Source organism: Delphinus delphis, chromosome 16 (assembly GCF_949987515.2).
Source record: "Delphinus delphis chromosome 16, mDelDel1.2, whole genome shotgun sequence".
NCBI lineage: Eukaryota > Metazoa > Chordata > Mammalia > Artiodactyla > Delphinidae > Delphinus > Delphinus delphis.
Window position 1 is genome coordinate 46,239,402 of NC_082698.1, and position 23,969 is coordinate 46,263,370.

Sequence of the window (23,969 nt, forward strand, 5' to 3'; positions counted from 1 at the left end):
TCATGCTCTTGCCTCAGAAGCAGGCAAACTGTCAGTGCAAAGTCATTAAAATATGATAATGAAAAATAGCTCAATTAAATGTTGTTATAGCTGTGACCTTCATTCAATTAAGATGCCAGAAAGTGTCTGCATTTTGCTTTGCATTTAACTGCCCTAAATTTAGAATATAGATAAAATCATTATTCAGTGGCTGCTGATATGTGCAATTAAAAAACCAACTAGATTAAAAAGAAAGAAAGAAACCCAATTAAAGGAGAATGAAAATTCGGAGGTGGGGTGAGCCTGGAGACCGAGGCTCTCTCCTGGGCCAGTCTGCTGACAGGCAAGGAGGAGAGGATGCCCAGGGGAATAGGAGGGAGGTCTAGACAAGCCCTTTTTTTTTTTAAAGCCAGGAATTATCTTCTAGGAGAGAGGGGGAAGAGGTTTAACTGCACTGAGTAAAGAGCAGCAGGACTTCACTGACCTCTGGGAACACCTTGGGCCCAGGCTGCCTGACTGCCCTGAGGCTGTCCTGCAAATGCGATCTTGGTCTCTAAGGCTTAAAGAATTCCACACCCGCCTCTAAGAAGGCACTCAGAGCAGGTGAATCACAAGCTGCCTCCCAACCTGAGGATGGTGGAGATAATAACACTAGCTAATGTTCACCGAGGGATTGATTGCTGCGTGCCACGCACTGTGCTTAGTATTTTGCATGCATCTCCGTTAAATTTCCTAATGATGCTTGGGGGTGGCTGTTATTATTACTCTCAGACAATTTGGATTATGGTACCCAGCCAAGCCACTGGGCTTCAAATTGTAGATCTGCCACTTAGCGCTTGGATGACCTCAGGCAAGTTAATTAAACTGTCTGTGCTTAGTTTTCTCATCTGTAAAGTGGGGGTAGTAGGACTACCTGCCTTAAAGGATTGCAGTGGATTCTAAACCAGATTCTCCGGGGTCCAGAATTCTCAACCAGGACTGACTCCAGAGTCAGTGTTTCTAGTGGATGCACTGGGCTGATGGTCATGAACTTGCCGTGATGCGTCAGTGTTAAATCACACGTATGAGGCCAGACACACTCCGGCCAAACCTGCTGGATGAGAGAATGAGTATTTTTTGATGAGGAAACCCCAGGGCAGTATTTTACAAACTGCTTTGATGACGAATCCCCCGTCTCCCCGTAGGAAACACATTTCACATCAGATAAGTGTACTTGCATACCCTGAGTATTTCCACAAGATAGTACTTTGACCCTTGCTGTGGGCAGTGCATTCGGATACTTTCTATGATTTCACACTCATTAAAAAATGCCTGTCACACCTTCCGCTCTGGTTTTCTGACCCACCCATGAGTCTGAAGCTGCAATTCGGAGGGCACTGCATTGCTAGATCTTTAGAGAGAGGAGGCTGTGCTCCCGCACGCCTACTGCAGGGGAGCCGGGGGCACGGGGACCAGGCACCTGGGTTTAGGTTCTGGTTGCCTCCTTCTGTCTGATTTTCTGCCTCTGTTGGGTGTGTGCTTCCTTCGGGGACTCAGGTTTGGTTCCAGAACCGAAGAGCCAAATGGAGGAAAACGGAGAGAGGGGCCTCGGACCAGGAGCCAGGAGCCAAGGAGCCCATGGCAGAGGTGACGCCACCGCCTGTGAGGAATATCAACTCCCCGCCCCCTGGGGACCAGGCCCGGAGCAAGAAGGAGGTCCTGGAGGCCCAGCAGAGGTGAGGCTGGCTGAACCCAGGGCCTGGAGGGCTGGCGGGCACCCGGGATTGGGAACTCAGTGTGTCATTTTCCTTCACTGCCAGCCTGGGGCGAACTGTCGGTCCCACAGGGCCTTTCTTCCCCTCTTGCTTGCCGGGGACCCTCCTGAATACGGCCACGTACGCCCAGGCCCTGTCACACGTTGCTTCCCTGAAAGGTGAGTTTGGGCTCTGCTGCCTGCTGGTGCGGGGCGGGGGCTCTGCCTGCCTGCAGCGCCTCCAGGGGGATCATGGAGATGGTTTGCCTCTTCTGTTTGCTTGGGCGGGCCCATCCTTGCACCTGGGGCTGGTGTAGCTCCTTCTCTCCTTCTGTCTATCACAGCCAGGGTCATGAACGGCATCTGTTTCCACACATGCTATCTTGTTTGCTTTCTACATGGCCTGAGAATGAGGGTGAACGTCATCTCACCGCACCAGCTGCGGAATTGGTTGAGAGAGGGCTGTTTCAGAAGGGCCATTGCATGTTCACAGACTGCTGCTTCCTATCGGTACCAGTTTTAGGTGCTAGCTTGCAGCTCGTGGGTGAGGCCTGCGATGGACCGTTGTCCCAGCTCGTGAGGACCCTCCGCAGACGTGCAGCCTCCCCACCTGCCTTCCCTGGGGCCTCCTGATGTCAGGGGTTAGGATTTGTGGTTTTCTAAGATTTGCTGTCTTCTCAAAGGCTGTGGTTGTCTGAAGGATGGAAACCATTTGGGGCATTTTTGTCAGGCCCAGAGAGAAGGACTCTGGTGGGGCTGTCCTTTGGGGGTTTCTGGGTCAACCCTACTGGATGAATGGGTCCATCCAGTGTCTTTCAATTCTTGGCCCCAAACTCACTCTTCCTGTGAGGAGACCAAGCAGCTGTGCTGGCCGGGAGCAGGGCTGGGCCCCAGAGTTCGTCTGGGACAGTGAGTGTTAGTGTTGGGGTTTGTCCGTCACAGCGGGTCTGGGAGGTGGGGGTGCAGGTGCGGGCTGTAGGCTTATTCCCCATAATAGGCAGTGGGAGAGGCCCCCCTAGGATGTTTCCTGTGTGCTCTGTTTTTGGGTCTGGGGTCTCCTGCCCTCGAGAGGTTCCCCCTCCTGCAGGTTGGTCTCGCACGTGCGTGTGCACACGGGCGCGCGCACACACACGCACACGCACACGCACACTGGCAATCTGCATTGCAAATGTAGTTTCTGGACCCTGAATAAGGACATGATGGAGCCTCTCTAGGGAATCTCTGAAGGGAGAGAAGGGTGTTCTACGCACAGGGAACAACACGTGCAGAGTGCCAGGCGCAGGGAGAAGAACCAGGCTTGTCTGGGGAATGGCTGGTATGTTGGGTGCCCACAGGAGAGTGCCCAGAGGTCAGGTGGAGGGGCCAGAGCTTGCAGGCCTTGGATGCCGCACTCCTGCATTTGGAGTTTCCACTGTAGGAGGAGGGACCCTGAGGCCTGGAGCCACTTCTGAGTGGTCCAGGCAGCTGGGCAAGTCGCCGTGCTCAGATGGCCGGCATGGGTTGATGGGGTTCAGCTCCATCCAGCTCTGCACCCCGTGCCCTGATAGTGCTCCCTTCAGCTCCAGGGTCTGTGTGCTCCAGGGGCCAAGTAGAGCCCCCTGCCACAGAGTGGCCTTGGGACGCATTCACAGACACAATAGGCTGAGGGGCCACTGTGAAGATGGGGTCCCAATTGGGAGGGGCTTCCAGAAGGAGATTACCACTGGGACTTGGGTATCATTCAAGGAGCTGCTCTGGGCAGAAGAGCAATCCTGTGTCCATCTATGAAATCCTCTCTGCTTCGGTGAGGCCCAGCTCAGTTCCTGAGAGTAACCGTCTCTTTTATCAATGTTCTCTGCTTGCCCCACTCCAGCCTCACAAGTTGAAGGTGAATCCCACGTCTCTTCGCTGGGGCAGTTGGGAGGGGTCTGGGGCAGAGCCCAGGCCCTGGTGGAGGCCTGAGGTGTCTGAACGAGTGGAGAGAGGGCCTGGCTGCTGGCAGGGAGGGTGGGAGTGCCTGCCTGCCACTGCGAGGCTGAAGGCACTGATAAGAGGGAGACAGAGGACAGAGCAGAAGGAAGAAGGGCTGGTGGGAGGGGTAGGTAAATCTGTCATTCTCCTCTTCTTCCTTCACTCGTATGTACTCCCCCAACCCCAGCGCTTCCCTTGGGGCCTGACCTGTGCCTGCTTCGCTGGAAACAGACTTTCCTCTGATGGAGGGATGGGGCGTTGGGGTGTCAGGATCCGGCAGAAGTGCTGGAAATCACAGTGTGCTCACCAAACCAGGGCACAGCTTTGTGCCTTGTGGTGGCACTTGCCCGGGAAGCTTGCACATCCCCACTGGAAGGTCTTCCTGGCTACGATCAGGGACACGAGGTGTGCTGGGGCAGGTGACACACTCGGATAGTTCCAGAGCCGGGCAGGCGATGAGCGAAGCGAGTGTGTGTGGGCTTTGTCTGTGCTCCCCCAGATATGCAGCCGTCTTGGTCTATACGTCATTCTCCCACTTGTGAGAAAGGGGTGGGGAAAAGGCACGTTTCTCTATGTCAGAAGCAGTTATGCGAGGAGCACGCTAAGGGGCTCCCTGAGATTCGGCAGAGGCGGGCTGGGGAGCATTTGCCCACTCCAGGGTCAACTACTGCTCACGTCAGCCGATGGTGGCCAAGTGGGTCTGTGGACCCCACATTGCCAGAACTATTGAAATTTCAGGAGAAGCTGGAAATCTGGATTTTTATTTGAAATAGTCCCATCTTTTGGCTCTTTTGACGCGCAGGCTCAGCGGCCATGGCTCACGGGCCCAGCCACTCCGCGGCATGTGGGATCTTCCCGGACCGGGGCACGAACCTGCGTCCCCGGCATCGGCAGGCGGACTCTCAACCACTGCGCCACCAGGGAAGCCCAAAATAGTCCCATCTTTTAAATGCGACCTCCAAGTCTTTGGGCCAAATGAGCGCATCATTGGTCAGACCAGCCTGCGGACTGCCTTTCTGTGGGGGGTGCTTCTCCTCCACCCCTCCCATCTCTGCTTTCTGTGTTCTTCTCGCTGCATTCGTAGCTCCTCTTCAGGCCTCCCCCGGCAAAGTTCCCCTCCTGTAGCTCATCCTGACCCCTTTACCCACCAAGGCCCTTGCTATCTGGCCTCTCTGAGCAGCTGGCTTTTTAGTCTCTGGCAAGCTAAGTGGTGTTGGAAAAGGAGGGAAATGAGTGATTATTGAAAACCTTTTCTGTCCTCTGTCCGGTGGTCTCACGTGTGGTCCCGTTTATTTCTCACGGTAGAGGAGAGTAGTAAACGATGTATCAGGGAGGCTCCAGAGCTGCACAGGAGGTCAGTGGAGCTGGGATGGCTCTGCGATAACAGCTGGCGTTGGTTGGGGTATCTTTGCCTTCTAAGAGCTCCTGACCCTGTGAGGTGGCAGCACAGCCTCGCTCCAGTCCAGGTGGGCTCGGCCGTCCTTGGAGATGCGCTTGGGGGACCTGCCTCTGCCTCAGAACCTGGGGTAACAAGCGTGTACCTGCAAGTCAGGTTCTGGGTGCCCCGGGAGTCAACTCTCGATTGTTTTCCGGAACATTTGTTAAGTGGTTTGAGGCCTACATCTTGCAGACTCTTGCAGCCTACGTCTTCTTCTCCGAGGGTTCCCCAGCTACAGAAGTTAAGTGCATGGCCCAGTTTAGGCCCAAGAGAGGAGCAATCCCAATTTTCTAGGCCTGGCTCAGTGCCCGGACCTCTGGGCTGTTACCTGGCCTCCCTTTCCTGAGTTCACCCCCAGAGGTGGCTGGGCGACCAGGTGCTGGCAGAGCTGGTGGCCTGAGCTCTGCTTCCAGGGGCCTCTGGCCAACCAGGGGGCCCCCTCAGCAAGCTGTGAGGAGCTTCACGCACGTGTGTGCTGGAAGGCACACACCTGGGCTTCCGTACCCATCCGTCTTTTTACAAACGAGAAGCTGAGGTTCCCGGAGGGAAAGCCACTTGCTCACAGGTCACTCATATCGGCGAGGTCTCCCCTTTGAGATCTAGGCTGATCTCCACAGGATCCTGGTGTGCTCTTTCCTCTGGCCATGATTTATTCATTCATTCCTCTGGGTGGGCACCTGTTGCTAGGGGCTTTTGACCCCCACCCTGCTTCTGCCTGGCAAGTGAGGACAGCTGGCAGTCCACTGGGCATGAGCCCTGGGGGAAGAGTCTGGACTCACCCAGAGCCCAGAACCATTGTGAGCTGAGCGCCGCAGCCCCTTCCAGCCCAGAGATCCCAGCCCACTTCTCCGGGCCTGAGGCAACTTGCAAATCATCAAGAAAGAATCAAAGTGAATTTCAGCTTCTGGACTCAAACCAGTGTTCAGGTTTCCTTCCCCAGGCTTTGTGGTCCTAGTGGGGTCCTATGGTCCTGGACTAAAGACAGCAGGTGTCCTGGAGAGGCCACCACTATTCTGGCCCTGCCCCAGACAGCACTCTCGGTGTCGATCCCGAGACTCCAGCCCTGAGGCTCCAGCCCAGGGCTTGAGGACCCAAGCCAAGGCTGAGCTGTGCTACGCCAGCACCCGGCCTGGGTGTGAGGGGAATCCGGGCTCCCAGTGCCCAGGCAGGATCGGTTCTCCCTGGGGGCACATGGAGCCTCCCAGCGAGTGGTCCCAGAGCTAACTGCCTGCAGAGCATTCTATAGAGTTACAAGTCGAAGGACTCTGAGTTGAGGGTCCTGGTCTTTCGGTTCTAGGTGTTGTTGTGACAGATGTGAAGTCTCTTCCAGGGAAACATTGAGAGAGCCTCCAAGTGTGTTTGTAGGGGAGCCTGGGGGTTGTTGAAGTACGGTTTGCTGAATTCCTTTGAGTGCCGGTCCTTGAACTCCTTAGGTCCTCTAAGTAGTTGTTGAATTCACGTCCCTGGAAACATTTTGGCTTTGAATGTGCTCTGAAAACAAGGGCATTCTTGGAATATTGGCTATCAGCTCCTGGAGCAGGTGGCACTGGGGGGAGGAAAAGGGCAAGCAGGGGCAGATCGGGGTGCTGGATATAGAGGGAATGTGCTGGGGTGGGGGATGTCCCAGAGCACAGAGCTGTGGGGTGTCACCAAGCCCTGCTTCCAATGTGAACGGCCGGGTGGGCTGGGCCCCGGCAGCTCCATGACTGTGGCCCAGAACATGCTGGTGGATCTAGACTCTGCTTTTTTATTTTTAGGTTGTGGGGGAAGTGGCCCAGAAAAGGTGAAGAGGAACAGGTCGCGCAGCCGCTTTGCTGAGCTTTAGCACCCAGACTGAGACGTCAGTAGCAGATTATGGTTTTCTTAGGAAATTAGAGGCCCTAATTTTCATTCCCTGGAGACACCTGTTGAAGGCAGGGGCCTGGGATTCGGAAGCAGCTCGAGAGCTAGGGAAACCAAGATGAGGCTGGAAACGACCCCTGGCTTTGGAAAATCTGCACAGCTCAGAACTGCCACAGCGCACACTGAGCTGGCTCGGCAGTTCTGCCTCAGGCCAAGGGGTGAGGGCAGAGACCTTCCGGAGCTTCGCCTTCTGCCACATGCTGTGCTGGGGGACTGTGCTCCGCTGCCAGGTCCCCAGGCTTGGGCAGGTGGCTGAGATGCAGCTCTGGGGCTGGAGCCCTGGGGACACCTATTCAGCAGGTTCAGTGTTGGAGCGTGTGGATGGGGGTGTTCACAGAGGGATGGGTCTGGCTAGGTCAGCAAGGCTGCCCAAGCAATCTGGAGCCTGGGAAGGGTGGGAGGTGGGGCCGGCGCCCTTGAAGGACAGGAGGTTATGACCCCTTTGGGGTGGATGGGTAAGCAGAGTGTCTATATGCAGAGGTGTGGCAGACTTGCCTCCACGCTCTGCTGGGCAGGGAGATGTGGATGGGCATTGGGCTGTGCCCATCAGAGGGGGCCAGAAAACTGCCCACCAGTGACAGAGCCAGGTAACTGAAAACCAGGCACTTGTGGAAATTTCCTCCTTTAATTATCAAGCAGTGAACTAGCGCAGCAGCGTTGAGCAAGGGCTGTGGACGTCCTGCCTGGTGTGAATCCTCATTCTTCCATTCTCTGGCCATGTAAGTCTTGAGTTAAGTACTGGGAATCTCTACCTCTGCTTCTTCATCTGTAAATTGGGGATCTTGACCATCCCAGGACTGGATTTATAGGACCAAATGTGGAGAGTGTGAGTTGGACCAGTGGGAGGCGTGAGTCAACACCGTTATTAATCAGATTCCTCCATCCTCATTTTCAAGTCGCTGGGTCCCACTCATCTTTAAAAGACCAACTGAAATGTCTTTTCTCCCAAACTTCTCCCATTTTTCTGAACTGTATCGCTGCTGACATTCACCTTTTCCTCGTAACCCCTCCTTGTTCTGATTGCTGGCTGTGATGGGAGCTCCTTCCCGTCCCTGGTAGGATTTGCTGGTCAGGGGAAATTTGCAAATTTGCTTTGTACTCTGGGGTGGTCAGAGAGCGCGCATCCTGGCCAGGCATGCAGTCAGTGTGTTTCCTGATTGAGTGTCCCACGGAAACTTAAAAATAAAAAGGCAGCGGGACCCTACCCCATGAAGTCAGGGTTTGCATAACAATAATGGGTGTCCAGAGAAAAAGCCTTTGCAACACAAAGAGCTTTCCTGCACTGTCTTAATGGCCAGCCTCCTGTTCACAATTCATTAATGCAGAGGAAGTTATTAATGGCCGAGGGAAGCGCTTGGGTTTGTTCCGGGGAAGTGCTGGCCACAGAACGGGCCACAGTCAACGGAGGCCTTCTCCCTGGTGCACTTGGCCCAGCTGCCTCTAACCTGTGATTCGGAGAGCTGGGTGTGAGGTGGAAATTCATTACGGCTGCCAGGGGAGAGCTTTCATAACTCAGTCCGTGCTCATGCCCGGGAGTCACAGCCACTCTCCCCAGCTGGGCGGGGCATCACGGCTGACCTTCCATCGGCTCCTGACGAGGCCAGATGGCTCCTGTGGTCCCACATGAGGCCCAGGCAGGGAGGAGTCTGGAGGCACACACACCTGGTCCCACCTCCGTAGCTGAGCTCCATCCATGCAGGCCTCGGAAGCCGTGAGGACTGACGGAGATGTCCTGGCACGCAGTGGGTGCTCAGTCAGTGCTAGCGATCAGAGTAGCAGTCCTGGGCCTGCATCATGTGTGTGAGGACGAGCAGGCAGGCGAGGGGCAGGGTGTCCAGTGCTGGGAAAGGGTCTGGTCATGTCCTTCTTGAGAGCAGGGCCCCTTAGTTACCCAAGAATGTGCCCTCCCTGCTTCACGTTGGCGTTGGCCCTTGGGCTTCCAGGCCAGGGTAAAGTGTCCAGAGTCTGAGACTGGAAGGGCTTTATTGGCCAATGAACATTTGCCCACCAGGGCTAAACTCAGAGCCGGAGGCAGCCTCTTCCTCCTTCAAGTCCCCTGAAAACATTTTCCCCCTAATTCTCTTAATCACTTTTTCCTGTGCTGTGATTAAAGAAAAAAAATCACAATCTAAATAAACAATTAAAATTGTTTTATTATGAAGTATGTTAATCAAAAACTCAGAAAACATGCATCTAGAACTTAATGAATGATTTTAAGCACCCATGTGCTACCCTTCCTTTGGAACTATGCCTGCACCCCAGAAGCCCCCGAATCCCTGTGCCCCTTTCTACTAATGTCACTTTTCTTCCCCCTAAAGGAAACCACTGTGCTGACTTTTATGGTAATGCAGCTTTGCTGACCACCTGCGTAGGCATTCAGAAACGCTACTGTCTAGTCTGAACTTTTTTGAACCGTACATGTGTACACATATAAATGGAATCATACAGGTTGTATTTTTCGTGCCTGGCTACTTTAACTCGGCATTATGTTTGGGAGATTTATCCATGTAATTAGGTTTAGCTGTTAATTCTTAACGATATTCTGTGTACATGCTCAGATCATCTGCCGATAAAGACGGTTTGCCTCTCCCTTCCCAATCCTTATACAGTCATCCCTGGGTATCCGTGGGGGATTGGTTCCAGGACGACCTCCGCGACCCCCATACCAAAACCCACCCATCCTGAGTCCCTTATATAAAATGTGGTGGTATAATGAATGCAGTTGGCCCTCCATATCCGTGGGTTTCATATCCCTGGATTCAAGCAACTGGCGGATCGATTTCAATTGGTTGGTTGAATCTGGGGATGCGAAACCTGCGGATACGGAAGGGCAGACTATAGTTTTTATTTCTCTCTTTTTTTTTTTGGCGGTACACGGGCCTCTCACTGCCGCGGCCTCTCCCGCTGCGGAGCACAGGCTCCGGACGCACAGGCTCAGCGGCCATGGCCCATGCACGGGCCCAGCCGCTCCGCGGCACGTGGGATCTTCCCGGACCGGGGCATGAACCCGTGTCCCCTGCATTGGCAGGCGGACTCTCAACCACTGCGCCACCAGGGAAGCCCTATTTCTCTTTTTTTTTTTGATCTGGCTGTGCTCGCTTTTGTCTGGCCATAACCTCTAGTACAGTATTGAATAGAAGTGGTGATAATAGGCATCCTTGCCTTGTTTTTTTTTTTTTAAATAACAGATTTATTGAGATACAATTCACATACCATACCATTCATCCATTAAAATGTACAACTCAGTGATTTTTAGTATAGTCAAGAGTTGGGAAACCATCACTACAATTGACCTTAGAAAATTTTCATCACCCCAGACCTATTAGCAGTCAGTCCCCATTTCCCCCAACCCTCCCTGCCCCAGGTTACCACTAATATTTCTGTCTCTATAGATTGTGGCCATTCTGCTATTGCCATTGTGGATATCTCATTGAATGGAATCCTACAATATCTGGTCTTTGTGACTGACCCTGGGCTTATGCCCTATTCTTGATCTCAGGGGGAAGCTCTCACAGTTTCACAATCGTGTTTGCTGTCTGCCTTTTTATTTTTAAGATACCCTTTATCAAGTGAAGATATTTTTCTCTTGCCCTAGTTTTCTGAGAGTTGTATTTTAATTATTCTTTTAAAAAATCATGAATATAAGTGGATGTTGAATTTCATCGAATACTTTTTCTGCTGCTGTTGAGACAATCACATGATTTTTATTTCTCAATATATTAATGCAGTAAATTACACTGATTGATTGTTTAATGTTAAACCAACTGGGCATCCCTGGAATAAACCCAAATTAGATGTGACATGTTATCCTTTCTATATATAGCTGGATTGGCTGCCATTTTGTTTAGGGTATTTTCATCTATGATCATGAAGAAATTGGCTCATAATTTTCTTTTTCTTATAATCTCCATTCCAGGCTCCAGTATTGTTTTACTTTACCCCCCAACTTAGTATAATAAAAGCAGCAGCAGAACTGCCCAGCTGTTTTATTATCTCTCCCGATTCCAAGGACTGGCTGGGCTCAGCCGGGCAGTTCTGCTGCTGCTTTTGCCTGGGGCGTCTCATGAGGTTGCAGTCAGATGGCAGCTGGGACTGATACATACAAGACGGCATCACTTCTGTGCCTGGTGCCTTGGCAGGGATGCTGGGAGGCTGGAAGCACTCTCTCTCTCTCTCTCTCTCTCTCTCCCCATGGTGGCAGTTGGATGGAGGTTGGATCCTGAGAATGTAAAAGCAGAAGATGCCAGGTCTTGTTAAGACTTACACTTAGAACAGGCACAGTGTCACTTCTGCTGTATTCTATTGATTAAAGCTGCTCACAGAGCCGGCCCAGACTTAGGTGGAGGGAACCGCGCACCGGTGTGAATACTGGGAGGGTGGTTCATTGAAGGCCCTCTGTAGAGACTGACTCTATAGGTATTGAGGATACTCTGGCCTCGTGACATGAGTTGGGATGTTTATTTTTGAACCCATCCAACTTCCCAATCCTGACTATAAGCACCTTAAGAGCACTGGCCTTATCTGACTCACCTCTAGATCTTTCCAAACCACTTACCTCTGCCCCTTACACAGGGTCTGGTCTGGTGCCGAGTAAAAGGTAGTGACGTTTGGGGAAAGAAGGAAAGAAAGTCGTGCTGTTCTGGCCCTGGGAGACCCGCCTCACTTAGGAGACCCCAGTCCACTGGCCTTGGCCCTGTACTGCGGACCACTTGCTGGGCCCCAGAAACTGCTGGAGGCTTCCGTTCTTCATTCAGTACCCACTGAGCACCCTACTTTGTCAGCCTCTGAATGGGGGGCTGAGCATCCTTTGATGAATTAGATACAACCCTACCCTAAGGGGCTCAAGACTGGGCGTGGGCTTGGAGAGAGAGACACTTGTGACACTGTCACGTGCCCTCATAGAGGCCAACAAGGGCATGCAAGGTGTGGGGGAAGCCCAGAGGAGGGAGGAACTCTTTCTCTGTAGGAATGAGGAAGGTTTTCCAGAGGAAATGCTTGAGTTGGGCTTGAAGGAGCTGTAGGAGCTGACCAGTGGGTGTGGGCACTCCAGGCATCTGACAGAAGAGCATGAGCAAAGGCACTGAGGCTGGCTGTTTGAGGAAGGGACAAAGTGTGAGGTTGGATGGAGCCACGGTCCTTGGAGAGGATGGTGTGGCCTCAAGATGAGCCCAGGCTCTGGAGTCAGACCAGCCATGGCCCTTCACTGCCTCCTTCCCTTTATAAGGCCAACTTAGGGGAGACCCCAGTCTCCTCATCTGTAAAATGAGGGTCGTCATGGCCATACCCAATATTGCCTGTGGTCTGTAGCGTGTGTATCTGTGCCTGGCACATCCAAGTGCCCAGTAGGCGCTGGTGATTGTTGTTAGGGTTATGAGGATGAGGCCAAGAGATCACCTGGGATCTGATTAGGGTCTGGGCTTGGATTTCTGGGGCAGAGGATCCCGCTTCCTGCAGGCGTTCACTCCTCAATGGGAGAGGCTCTCAGCCTGAGGTCCGCGGTGTGTGCAGCTTCAGGAAAGCAGCACAGCCTTGCAGGGGCTCCTGGCTTATTTCTGAAGGTGCAGGTGTTTGGGGAACAGGGCACCTGAGGGCCAGGACATGGTCTGTCCTCATGGGGGAGGTGGTCTGGTCAGCCCTAGCCTCTCGGTGCCTAGCCGATGTCAGGAAGGCAGGGGTGGAGAACCCCAGCACTGAACATTTGTAAGGAATCTCCTTGATGTGTATGTTACCACCACTTCTCCAGGATACAGTGGGGGAAACTGAGGCTCAGAGAGGGGCTAGGACTGCCCAAGGTCACACAGTGCCTCTGCCAGAGGTAAGACAAGCCAGGGACCCAAGTGTCCCACCTGCCAGCTCCCCACACCCTGTATTGATTCCGTTCCTTTTACAGGCCCCTGCTATCATTCTCTGGCTTTAAAAACTGCAACTCACTTTCCAGAAGCCATTTCCTATGGGTGCTGATGGGTTTACCCTTCCTGCTAATCAATGGGGCCCTGGAGGGCAGGGAGCTGAGCAGAGGGCTCCTGGCTTGTGCCCAGAGGCAGCAGGGAAGCAGGCTGCCCGTCCAGGGTTCTGGCAGCCGCCGGGAGGGAGGGTGCCGCTCATTGGCATCGGATCACCTAGAACGCGTGTCCCTGCTGCTCCTCTGGCTGTGCCAGGGTCCTTGAATCTGGGTGCTGTCATCATTTGCTCGCCCCTTCAAAGGTATCCAAGCAGAAATGGGACATTGGCGCTGGCCCCGAGACTGGGTCACAGCATGAGGGACGGTCGGCTGAGCTGACTCCTGTCAGGGAGCATTTGCTGAGTGAATAAGCAGATGTTGGGACAGTGCGTGCACACGTGGAATTACGACAGGGAGGGATTTCGAGTCCACTCCTCCAGCATAACCTGCCAAATTAACCTGGGGATTTTGGCATTAATCAGATTGGGTAACTCTGTGATGACCATAGTTTTTCTTTCCATGGGGTATAGAGGAAGCTTAGAACCTGGGAGTTGGCAACCTTTGAGCAATTAAAATATGCCCCCTCAGTCAGAAAAGATAGACTCTCCCTCCTTTTCTCCCTCCCCCAAACATTCAAGTGCTTACTTTGTACCCACATTGGAAATATTAGCTCTGCGATCAGGGCTGTGTGGGTGACATAGGTGAAAGCCCTTACCCTGCAAGTTTGGGAGGTGCGGTGGGTACAAAAATAAACACAACTCATGGTAAAGAGGCAATCAAAACCGTCACACAGGTACAGGAGAAAGCACTTTGGGGGTTCTGTGGTAGTAGTCACCCAGGAGTGAATTGGACCCTGTTGTGTATTTGATTACTGGTGAACACGCTTAGCCACTGCATCTAAAAATCTCTGCCTGAATACTGCAGGCGTCTACTAACACTGCCACCCGAATATTCCTTGTAAACTGTAAGGAACTGGTATTAGGAATCACAGAATATCTTTATTCATTTATTTACTTTGCTATAAAGCAAAAAAAGAGAAATGAACTGTAGTATTTATGTGAAAGGTCTCATAAATCCACTTACTCATTTCCTTGCTCCATACTCCTTACCCTTAACCTGAACGTTCGACAAGAAATCGATGTGTGAGAGCTCTACCTGTAACCAAAATTATCATTCATGTGCCTTTCTATGGTGAAAATGTGCTTTCGGCAGAGAGGAGACAGAACTAACTTAATTTTTCCTGTCAGTCTCTGTAGTAGATCAATTAAACTGCCAAGGAGATCAACTATTTCAGACTGTATTTATTACATTAAGTATTTATGTTCAGGCCAAGCCTTTAAAGCATGATGTCATATAGGAATGTAGGCCGATTCAATCAATGCAGCAGAATTTGCTGTAACTTAATGGAAATCTAACTGTGTGTTTTAATTTAGTGTCCGAGAGGTAGCAAGTTCTTCAAACAACATAATTTTCAGGCTGCATTTGGGGGCTTGGAGGCTCTTGTACAGGCTTTGGTGATGGCATGCATGGTAGGGTGAGAGGGAAGAAATTGTGGCCTTTTAAGGGCTTTGCTGGCTGATGGTTGGTCGCGTCCCATGCCAGGGATCACTGACTTCGATCCCGGCCGAACGGGAGATAGACAGGATGTTCCTGGTGGGTCTTCCATGGTCAGCCCTCAGCTCCATGTTCGCCAGTCAGTTACTCTAGAGCAGACTGAAGCCATTAGCAGTCGTGGAGTCTCAGCCGGGTGCTGAGGGTACAGTTCTTATTCCTTAGAAACCTCAGTGGAACTCTGCCCTAAAGGAGAGCGTCTATCCCATCATTTGAATGAAAGGAGAAGGGAAATCATGAGTCACAAAAAAGACACTCTTATTGTGAGAGTAATACTTGGCCAGTTTAGAAAAAGTGGAAAGTACAGCAAAACCCAAAGAAAAATATAAAAATCATTTGTAATCTTAGCATCCAGAATCAACCACTATGAATATTTGCTACTGGTACGTTTGCTTTCTTCCCATTTATAAATATATATCGCTAATAAATGTATGTATTTTAGGGAATTCCCTGGCGGTCCAGTGGTTAGGACTCGGTGCTTCCGCTGTCGGGGATCTGCGTTCAATCCCTGGTCGGGGAACTAAGATCCTGCAAGCCACACAGCCAAAAGAAAAAAAATTATTTAGTTTAGAACTTATTTAGAATTTTTAAATTTTAATTAAAAAGTTTAAATTTATAAATATTTTCTGTTGCTAAATAAAATTGTATATTATACATACTTGTGACCACATATGGATATGGTGTATGGCTGCACGTATGCATATATACGTATGTACTATGCAAATATATGTATGTATTGTGTATATATGTATATGTATGTATATAAATATATACACCTACACCAAAAAGGGATCATTTTGACTTACTGTTTCTTAACCTACTTTTTAAACTTAATATTTTATTATTTTTTTTTTATGGCACCAAATATCCTCCTACAACATAATTTTGTCATAGCTTCAGTGCGTTCAACATGGCAATTATAACTTATTCAATCAAGTCTCTCGTATCGGGCGGTCAGGTTATTCATAGTTTTTTGGTGCTATGTGCCACATGGGGATGACTTCCTTTGTAGCTAATTTAATTTTTAGCCCATTGGTGATTGTAGCTTTTTGATAGATTAAAAAAAGAAAAGAAAAGAAAAGAAAAGAAAACTAGAGCCCCAAGTCTGGAAATCTGGTTATTAAAAGATGAGACTTTTAAAGTTTGTTTGGCTTACTCCTCAAGATTCTATTGGCAGAATAAATGTTTCTACTATTTGGTCTCATGGAAAAGCCTTCGCCAATGAACCCACACAGCTGTGAAAACAGTGTAGGGATACGCAGGGTGGAGGATGCTCACAGCACAGTCACGCATCTCGAGGCACTGTTCATTCTTCGTGTCCTCCCGGGGATGCTCAGAGCAACTGAGTTCTTCGCCGGCCGCTGAATTGAATGCGTAACTTGAATAAGCTGTGAATTGTGACTTATTCTTGCCCTTTATTTTGTATGGGGTCATGGAAATAATAATTGTTGCAGGACTTAGTGCTAGGTCCTTTATAGAATTTCTCCTAAGGTAGGTGTATTACCTCCTCTTACAGATGAGGAAGCTGGAGCTTGGAAAGTTGGTGAGAAGAAGTCCCATGACTAGTTAACGGTGGAGTCAGCAGCCAGACTTCAAAGCCCACTTTCTTCCTCCTCAGCAGGCTGTATCCGGCTTTCAGACCCCAGAGATGTCTTATCGCCACTCTCGTGTTATAGGATTTTGATAATTATGACTTGGTTTTGGGGTAGACATTTTCTAAAGTGTCTGTCACCACCCTGACATAATAAAGAGGAGGACAGAGCCTCTCTCACGGCCGACTCTGTGTCGCCCCATCATTAATAGACGCAAGCTTTGTTCGGTTTTCAAAGCCCTTTCAAACGTCATCTCTTGTGATGGTTCCTGTTGTTGTCCGGTGATGGATGACTTCCGGCCATCCTGAGACGTGCTACTTTGCTTGCCTTGTACTAAATGGCCCCAGGTTACTGTGCATGTTAATTTTGGGGGCTGTTTTATAATTTTTTGTCTCTTTTCTCAATATTACCCATTAATGTTTCTGCTATTACCTTTCAAGCTTGCTTTCAAGCTTGCGGCAGCCTTGTAAGACAAACAACTTATGTTAGCAGTGCACTTGGAAGAGTCTTTCAGCACGTGGTGAGGGCTTTGAGACTGCTTTTCATGGGAAAAGCGCATGCGTTTTGGAGTCTGGTTTTTTTTCTCGGTAACTATCTGTTCATCTGCTACCCTGAACATTGCAAAGGATGCGTCCCTATTTTGCTACTACTGGTTTTCAGTAGTGCTCCAGGTTGATGAAGTTTTTTAGGCAGAGGCACATGGAGAAATCTCGTACTGCTGTTGGTACTGTGAAATCATGGAGAAATCAAGAGTTAGGTCTAAAAGGATCCTATTTGTAGGAATCACTTTTTTTTCCTGTGTTAAAAATGGTTAAGGCAGACGCTGTTTGTTGGACAATTTAAGTTCAACCGAAATCAATTGAAATTCTGAACACACGTTAAAATTGGAAGAAAAACTTAGCTTTGTAATTCACATCCCATTCTAAAACCACTCATTTTTTTGTTGAAAGGGATTAAAAAACTTGTCCAATAGCCCATATTGTGCATGAAGATTTCTACAACATCCTGTCAAGGGAGCTTCAGGATATTATGACCAGAAACCCATCACCTCCCAGAGAGAGCCCACCACACATGCATAGCACGCTGACGGTAAAGAAAAGAAAACCCTTCTTTCTCTCACTCCACCCACTGCTTCTATTCAACCCACCCCCAGAGAGAGGCAGTTACCTCATATCCACTGTGCCTAAATGGCCCCGGTTCTTTCACTTTTCCCTCCTCCCCCCAACTCCCTCCCTCTGGCCTGACGGTCTGACCATGACTTTCCCCTCCCTTTTCCTGCAGCTTCTGCCTCGGCAACCCACACAATATGGCGTCACAGTGAACTTACTGTGAAGTCATGTGGACCACGTGCTCTACTGCAGAGACACATCCCCCTCTCGACAGTTGGATCCTTGGGTGCAGAGCACAGACTTCACACGTTTCCCTGATAAATATCATCGAATGAGATTTGTCTCCTTGTTCGCCTTTGATCTTGTCTGCTGTCCAGATGGCCTCTCTTAGTCTTGCTGGCATCTGCTGTCTGGGTCGGCACGTCTTCCATGTTCTCATCCAGGGAGGGCAGGGCAGTGTGGAGAGGAGGCGACTCCCGGTGGCTCACTTTTCAGCATTCCTCCAGGTAGCTGTTCAGATGTTTTTGAGTCCACCTATGAGTATTGCCCCCCTTTGATGGACACTCAGCTGTTGTTCAGACTTGGGGTGTTGATGAGGAAAGAGGTTGACGTCTGTGAGGGGCTTCGTGCCAAAGACTTTTGTTGGCCTGGGTGCACCTCTCACGGTCTGTTGCCCTGCTTTAGAAATGCCCACCCAAAGGGCACAGTGCAGTCATGAGACAGAGGCAGGGCTCAAGGCAGGTGTACAAATTGCGTGATACTTCCTCGGCCAGAGATGGGGTGGGTGAGATCGGTTGAGGGTGCCTCTCACAAATGTGTGTGGGTGGCCTGAGGCACTTTGGGGGTCCTCACCCACTGGAGGGGCAAGAAGGAGTTCCAGCCTTGAGCGATCCTCATTTTCCCGATGACCTTGACCTGAACTCTCTTTTAGCTCTTACAGTTTTTTTTTAAGAATTTATTTTATTTTATTTTAGTTTTAATTGTGGTAAAATACACACATGATAAAATTTTCTGTCTTCACCATGTCTAAGCATATAGTTCAGAAGTGTTGAATATGTCCTTATTATTTTACATGTGCTTGATATTATATATATTATACATCATTAACCGTCACCACCATCCATCTCCAGAGCTCTGTCATCTTCCCAAACTGAACTGTGTGCCCATTACACCTTAACTCTTCACTCCCATACCCTCAGCCTCTGGCAACCACCATTCTACTTTCTGTCTCTATGAATCTGATTACTCTAGGTACCTCATACAAATGGAATCATACAGAATTTGTCTTTTTCTGACTGGCTTAGTTCACCTAGCATAATGTCCTTGAGGTTCATCCACGTTGTAGCCTGTGTCATAATTTCCTTCCTTTTTAAGGCCAAATAATATTCCACTGTATGCATAGCCCTTACAGTTTTAAACCAGGGTGTCCCAGAGTCATTGGGTTCATCTGGTCCCTGGTTTCCCCATGTCTAGTGTAGGGGGTGAACTAGGCGAACCACACAGACTCTCTCCCTCCTGCAGCCTCCATTCTGTGAGTTAACTTATTTCTTTACCTCTGAATCTGGGTTTTGTGGGCCAGGAATATATTGCTAGTTATTGGTGGCTTTTGCGGGGACTTGCCTGCTGCAGGTGTGACCTAGCAGGTGCAGCTGTGGATCCAGGAGGCTCTGTCTTGTCCAAGTGGCACTTCTTCATCTTGCAGGTGACATGCTCATCACTGAGTCACAGACTAGTTAACTCCTTCTTTGATGTTACATCAGAGCAAGGCCTTGCTGGGGACAAGAACCAGCCCGAGACATGCACATTGAGTCTGTGCCCCTCTCGGGCTGGCCTGACTTGGGGTCAGCTGCTCAGGCCTGGGCCTGGAGACTGTGGCCCCTGCAGGTCCCCCAAAGCCCGTAGCCTCAGTCAAGCTCCCACTGCTGAGAGGGTTCACTGTGCTCTGTTCTCTTCCCACATGAGCTCCCCTCAGGAAGGACTTGGAGGGGAGGAGGGCCTCCCCTGAAGGGAGGGTCCTCGCCCTCGGGATGGCCCCCCAGGCTCAGGGCACAGGCACTGTTCCCAGCCAGGACCAAGCCCACGCACGGGCTGAGACTGCTGTCAGCGTGCAGCTGTCTGTTTGAGCCACTGGGAGAAGTGGGACCATCAGGATAACAGGGTTTGACCCCATGTAACTTTTTGTTTGTTTCCTGCTGTCTCTGGAAACGTGACCAGGCTAGAGTCAGCCAGGGGTGTGGGGTGTGGAACGGGCTCTCGGGATTTCCTGTGTAAACTGGGCACTTGTGATTCATCTCGCGCTCATCTTGCCATCTGCTGCCTGCTGTACTGGCCCCTCCGTCAAGACTGAGGCAGGAAGTGATGGCCGCGCGTTAACCTCCTATTAGACTAGAGGAGAAGGGAAAGGCCACCGGAAGGTTCTGGTCCCACTTCTGTCATGAACTGTGAGAACTTGGGCAGTTACTGGAGTCTCGTTTCCTTGCCTGGAACATGGGGCTGAGTGATGCCCTCCCCTCAGGGCAGCCAGAATGGTGACGAGAGGCCACACTAGGTACTGGTAAGGGTGAGCTTCCTTTTGCCTCTGACAGGCTTGGAAAGGAAGAGAAAGATGCCCAAATGTGCTTCGAGAGAGAAAGGAGCCTGGCTGCGGCACAGGGAAGGCTGTCCCCAGGAAAGGAGGGTGGCAACGTCCCAGCTGCTGGCATAGCTGAAGGCTGATTCTACACGTGGGCCCCGGGGCTGGGCGGCCCTCCCTTGCCTCCCTCCTTCCTGCCACAGATGTTTCCCATAGGCCTGGCCCGTCCCAGGCACTGTGCTAGGTGTTGGGGACAAAGTAGTGAATGAAGCAGAAAAATACTTGCCCCCTTGGGGGTTTGTAGGGGCACGTAGACAAGAAAGCAGTCACAAACCATTGAGGATCCACTTACCGCCTGTGGCCAGTGCCTGAAGATGTGAGGGTGAAGCTCTGACGGAGCGTAACGGGGGATCCTGCCCTGGATGAGGAGGTCCCGAAGGGCCCCCTGAGGACATGATGGTCAAATGGAGCCCTAAAGGCATAGAGGGAGCCCCAAGCCGGAGGGAGGGTATCTTCACTCCCAGGCAGAGCTCGGCCAAGGGCCCAAGGGAGGGGGAGGAACGTGTCCTCTTTCCAGATGGAGGGACACGCTGGTTAAGGAGCCGGCCCTCTGCCTGGTGTGATGACCGGCTCTGCCACTTACTATTTAACCTCAGTCTCCTCATCTGCAAAAGGGGATAATCACAGAGCCAACTTCCTAGGATTGTTCCAAAGCTGAGATGCGTGAAGTCATGGTGTGCTTACAAGCGCGGTGCCTGGTACCTACACGTGTTTGCTCTAGCGAGTACAGCTCCTGTGTAGGGCTTCGCTGTGACGGTGGTTTGAGCATCTGAAAGGAGGCCTGGGCGGCACATGAGAAGGAGGACGAGAGGGCAGTGGGGGCCCCAGCACTCAAGGGTTTGAAGGTCACAGGGAGGAACTTGGATTCATTCAACAAATACGGATTTTGGTCCCAAAATACTCCCTATTCGCAATGCTGCTTCTCCCAAAGCTGGTGCTGCACTTTCAGAAGAGTCAAGGGGTGGGTGGAGCCTGGAGGGCTGGCCTTGCCGGCCCCTCCCAGGTCTCAGGCCTCTGGGACAGGCACTGACTCCCAACTAACTGTCCTTGGCAGGGCCACGGCGCACCGTCTCCTGCTGCCCTGGTGGGATGGGGCTCCGGAGCCGGCTGGGGGCGGAGGCTGTGGCGATGCTCATCTCCTGCAGGAATCACACGTGGTGCATGGGGCACCGTTTGACCTGTCCAGAGACTCAGGAAGTCTCTCAAATTATGTCATGTCAGCAGCCGTGTCCACCCACCCAATCTGGGTGCAGGTCTGTGACTCCGGCCACCACACCTGCACTTGTGGTGGTGTCAGCATTGCTCACCTGTCCCCTCAGAACTTGGATAGCCATCAGGACCTCAGGATTCCACGGCCAGACTCTCCATATCCCCTCACACACACACACACGCACACACACACACACGAATGCATGTGCACACACACACGCACGCGCGCACACACACGCATGCACACACATGCACGCACGCACGCGCGCGCACACACACACACACACACACACACACACCTTTCTCTCTGTTTTTCCCCATCTTGGAAATGGCACCTTCATTCATTCATTCGGGTGCTCAGGCCCAAACCTAGGTGTCGTCTGTGATTCCTTCTTTTCCATCAGCCTCCACCTGCAGTCCAAGGACAATTTGCACAGGTGCTAACCTTGAGCATAAACCCAGCATCTGGCCACCTCTCATCACCTCCCCTCTAGTCACCTTGGGCCAAGCCGCCATCAGCTGGGCCTGCGTTACTGCACTAGCCTCCCCCTCCTCTCCCCGATGCAGTGAAGCTCCAGACACTCTCTACTCAAGCCCGCTGGGGCTTCCCCTCCCTGCGTCCCGCCTGGCCCTGGTGGCCCCCGACTCATCCGCTGTCCTCCTCCCCTGTAGCCTCTGGCTTTGGTCACTCGGAATGCCCTGCTGCTCTCTGAGCCGTGCTCTCCCCACTTCGGTGCCATTGCACTGGTCTCCTCCCCGACTGTTGTGCTCTCTCCTGGGCCTTCACGTGTCTGTTTCTCTGACGTTGCCCTCAGGTATCTACCAAGCATCACACTCCATTCCCGTTTTAAATAGCACTTACTGCCGCCTGCCTTTGCACGAGGGATGCCTGGGCTGTGGTGTGCCTCTCCACCGGAGCTGTGCTCCATGAGGCCGGGGATCTTGCTGCCTTATTCCTGCTGAGTGGTCACTAGGGTCGAGACCAGTGCCAGGTGTTCATGGGCCAGTCATTGAATAAATGCACCTTTGAGGGTGACCTGTGAGAAGGGAGGCTCCTCAACACCGGCCCTGTCCCTGGAGTGGTTTATGCAGTGCTGGCCGGCATGCTCGGGGCCAGGCAATTGTTCCTACGTCCCATTTCACACATCGGACCTGTGCTGAGTGCTTTCCAAACTGAGGCCATCTGAGCTTCTCAAACCTTAGCTCACGGTGCCCTGAGGGTCCCTTGAACCTCAGGTTAATGTTTCGTGACTCTCCTGGGCCATAAAAAATACCTACCAGTTCTGTTCATTAAATGGTTAGGTCCAAGTAACTCAGTGAGTGTTTATGTCCCAACAACTTAGTAGCCATTTGAAAAATATCACTTATAAATTGAAAGAAAAGTAATATTTTTCTTTTATTCTTAAATAGCTACCATTACTTTCTAATGGGATTACACCAATGGGCTCTGCATGGCTTCTCTAACTGCAGAATCAGGTTGGATGCCACCACCCCTCATTTTATGTTCCGTGTGGATTTTTGTGTGGTACTTGCAAAATCCAGCTTCACAAATGTATGACATCCTTGAAGGGAGTGCAGTGAGATCTCCTGATGAAGCTGTGAGCTGCCTCGTCCAGCAGCTTCACGGTGTCCGGCAGATGCGGCTGGCTTCCCCTTGCCTTTGAAAATTTAAAATATCCCTGCAGGGCCCTTGTGAGTTCTTAGGGGTGCTTTGACACGTAGTTTGTGGTGTGTGGCATTGCTTCACTGGATCCTCATAATGATCCTGTGAGGTGGGGATCATTTCATTTTACAGAAGGAAAAGCCCGGGCTCAGAGAAGTCAAGATACTGGTCTAAGGCCACACAGCTGGTTGGTAAGGGAGCCAAGACTGGTCGGTTCTCCCTGATACTCTGGTAATCCCTTGGATCTCTTGAGCTGTACATCTTTGGGGTCCTGAGCACTTGTTACCTCTCCCTTTAGTGTTTGGAACCAAACAGGATCAATCAGCCCCTTGCCCGCACCCAAGTCTGAGAGAGCGAAATGTGGACAGTGATGGCAGCCTGTTGTTTCTCCTTCTTCCAGGGGGCCCACTGTGCTCTTGCTGTGTCCCAGACCCCATGGGGCTCTCCTTCCTCCCCCCCTACGGCTGTCAGACTAACCGCACAGCCAGCGTGGCAGCCCTGCGCATGAAAGCTCGTGAGCACTCGGAGGCCGTCCTGCAGTCGGCCAACCTCCTGCCGTCCAGCAGCAGCAGCCCCAGCCCTGCGGCCAAGCCGGCGCCCCCCGACGGCAGCCAGGACAAGACCCCTCCCAGCAAGGAACAGAGCGAGGGTGAGAAGAGTGTATGAGGGTCCCGAGTGCCCAAGCCCACCGTGCCCTCCCCCCTTTGCTTCTCCCAGCCTCAGCCCCCATGGAAAACTCTCCAAAGAGCGAGGAAGAAGCCTGCTGCCCAGGGCCTCCTCTCGGACTCAGGAAAGGAAGCGAGACCCACAGCTCCCTGGTCTCTGGAGAGTGCCTCTGGAGTCCCGCCAGCGGGGCTGTTTTGTCCTGTTTTGTTTTCTTTGGCGACAGGTCCCAATGGTACTCATGGGTACCAGAGTCTGCTCCGTGGTGAGACCCCTGGGGTTTCCATCTTGGCCCAGAAGTCTGGAGGGAAGGAGAGTTATTCACCCCATCACCTTCCTGTCCCTCTCCTGGGCCACCTTTGAAGGCCTCATCAACCCAAAAAACCATGGTATGGGTCATCTTTGAGAGACGCCCAGAGCTAAGTCTCATGCTATGAAATGGGACTGTCCCCCCTTACATTAAGAACCAGGAAACTGGTGTGATCCCAACCAACTCTCTTCCCTCTGCCAAGACTAGCAGCAATGCCATCCTTTCTCATGCTGGAGGA

The 23,969-nt window shown here is 51.6% G+C and overlaps 1 protein-coding gene across 1 annotated transcript in view; it reads left to right on the forward strand.

The window, feature by feature from the left end:
* Positions 1–23,424, forward strand: part of DRGX (dorsal root ganglia homeobox) — a 30,721-nt gene extending 7,297 nt beyond the window's left edge. Inside the window, exons 4-6 of the mRNA XM_060033682.1 lie at positions 1,516–1,694; positions 1,779–1,891; positions 23,159–23,424. Of these exons, the coding sequence (XP_059889665.1) occupies positions 1,516–1,694; positions 1,779–1,891; positions 23,159–23,424 (558 nt within the window). The remainder of the gene's footprint in view (positions 1–1,515; positions 1,695–1,778; positions 1,892–23,158) is intronic.
* Positions 23,425–23,969: the final 545 nt, after the last annotated feature.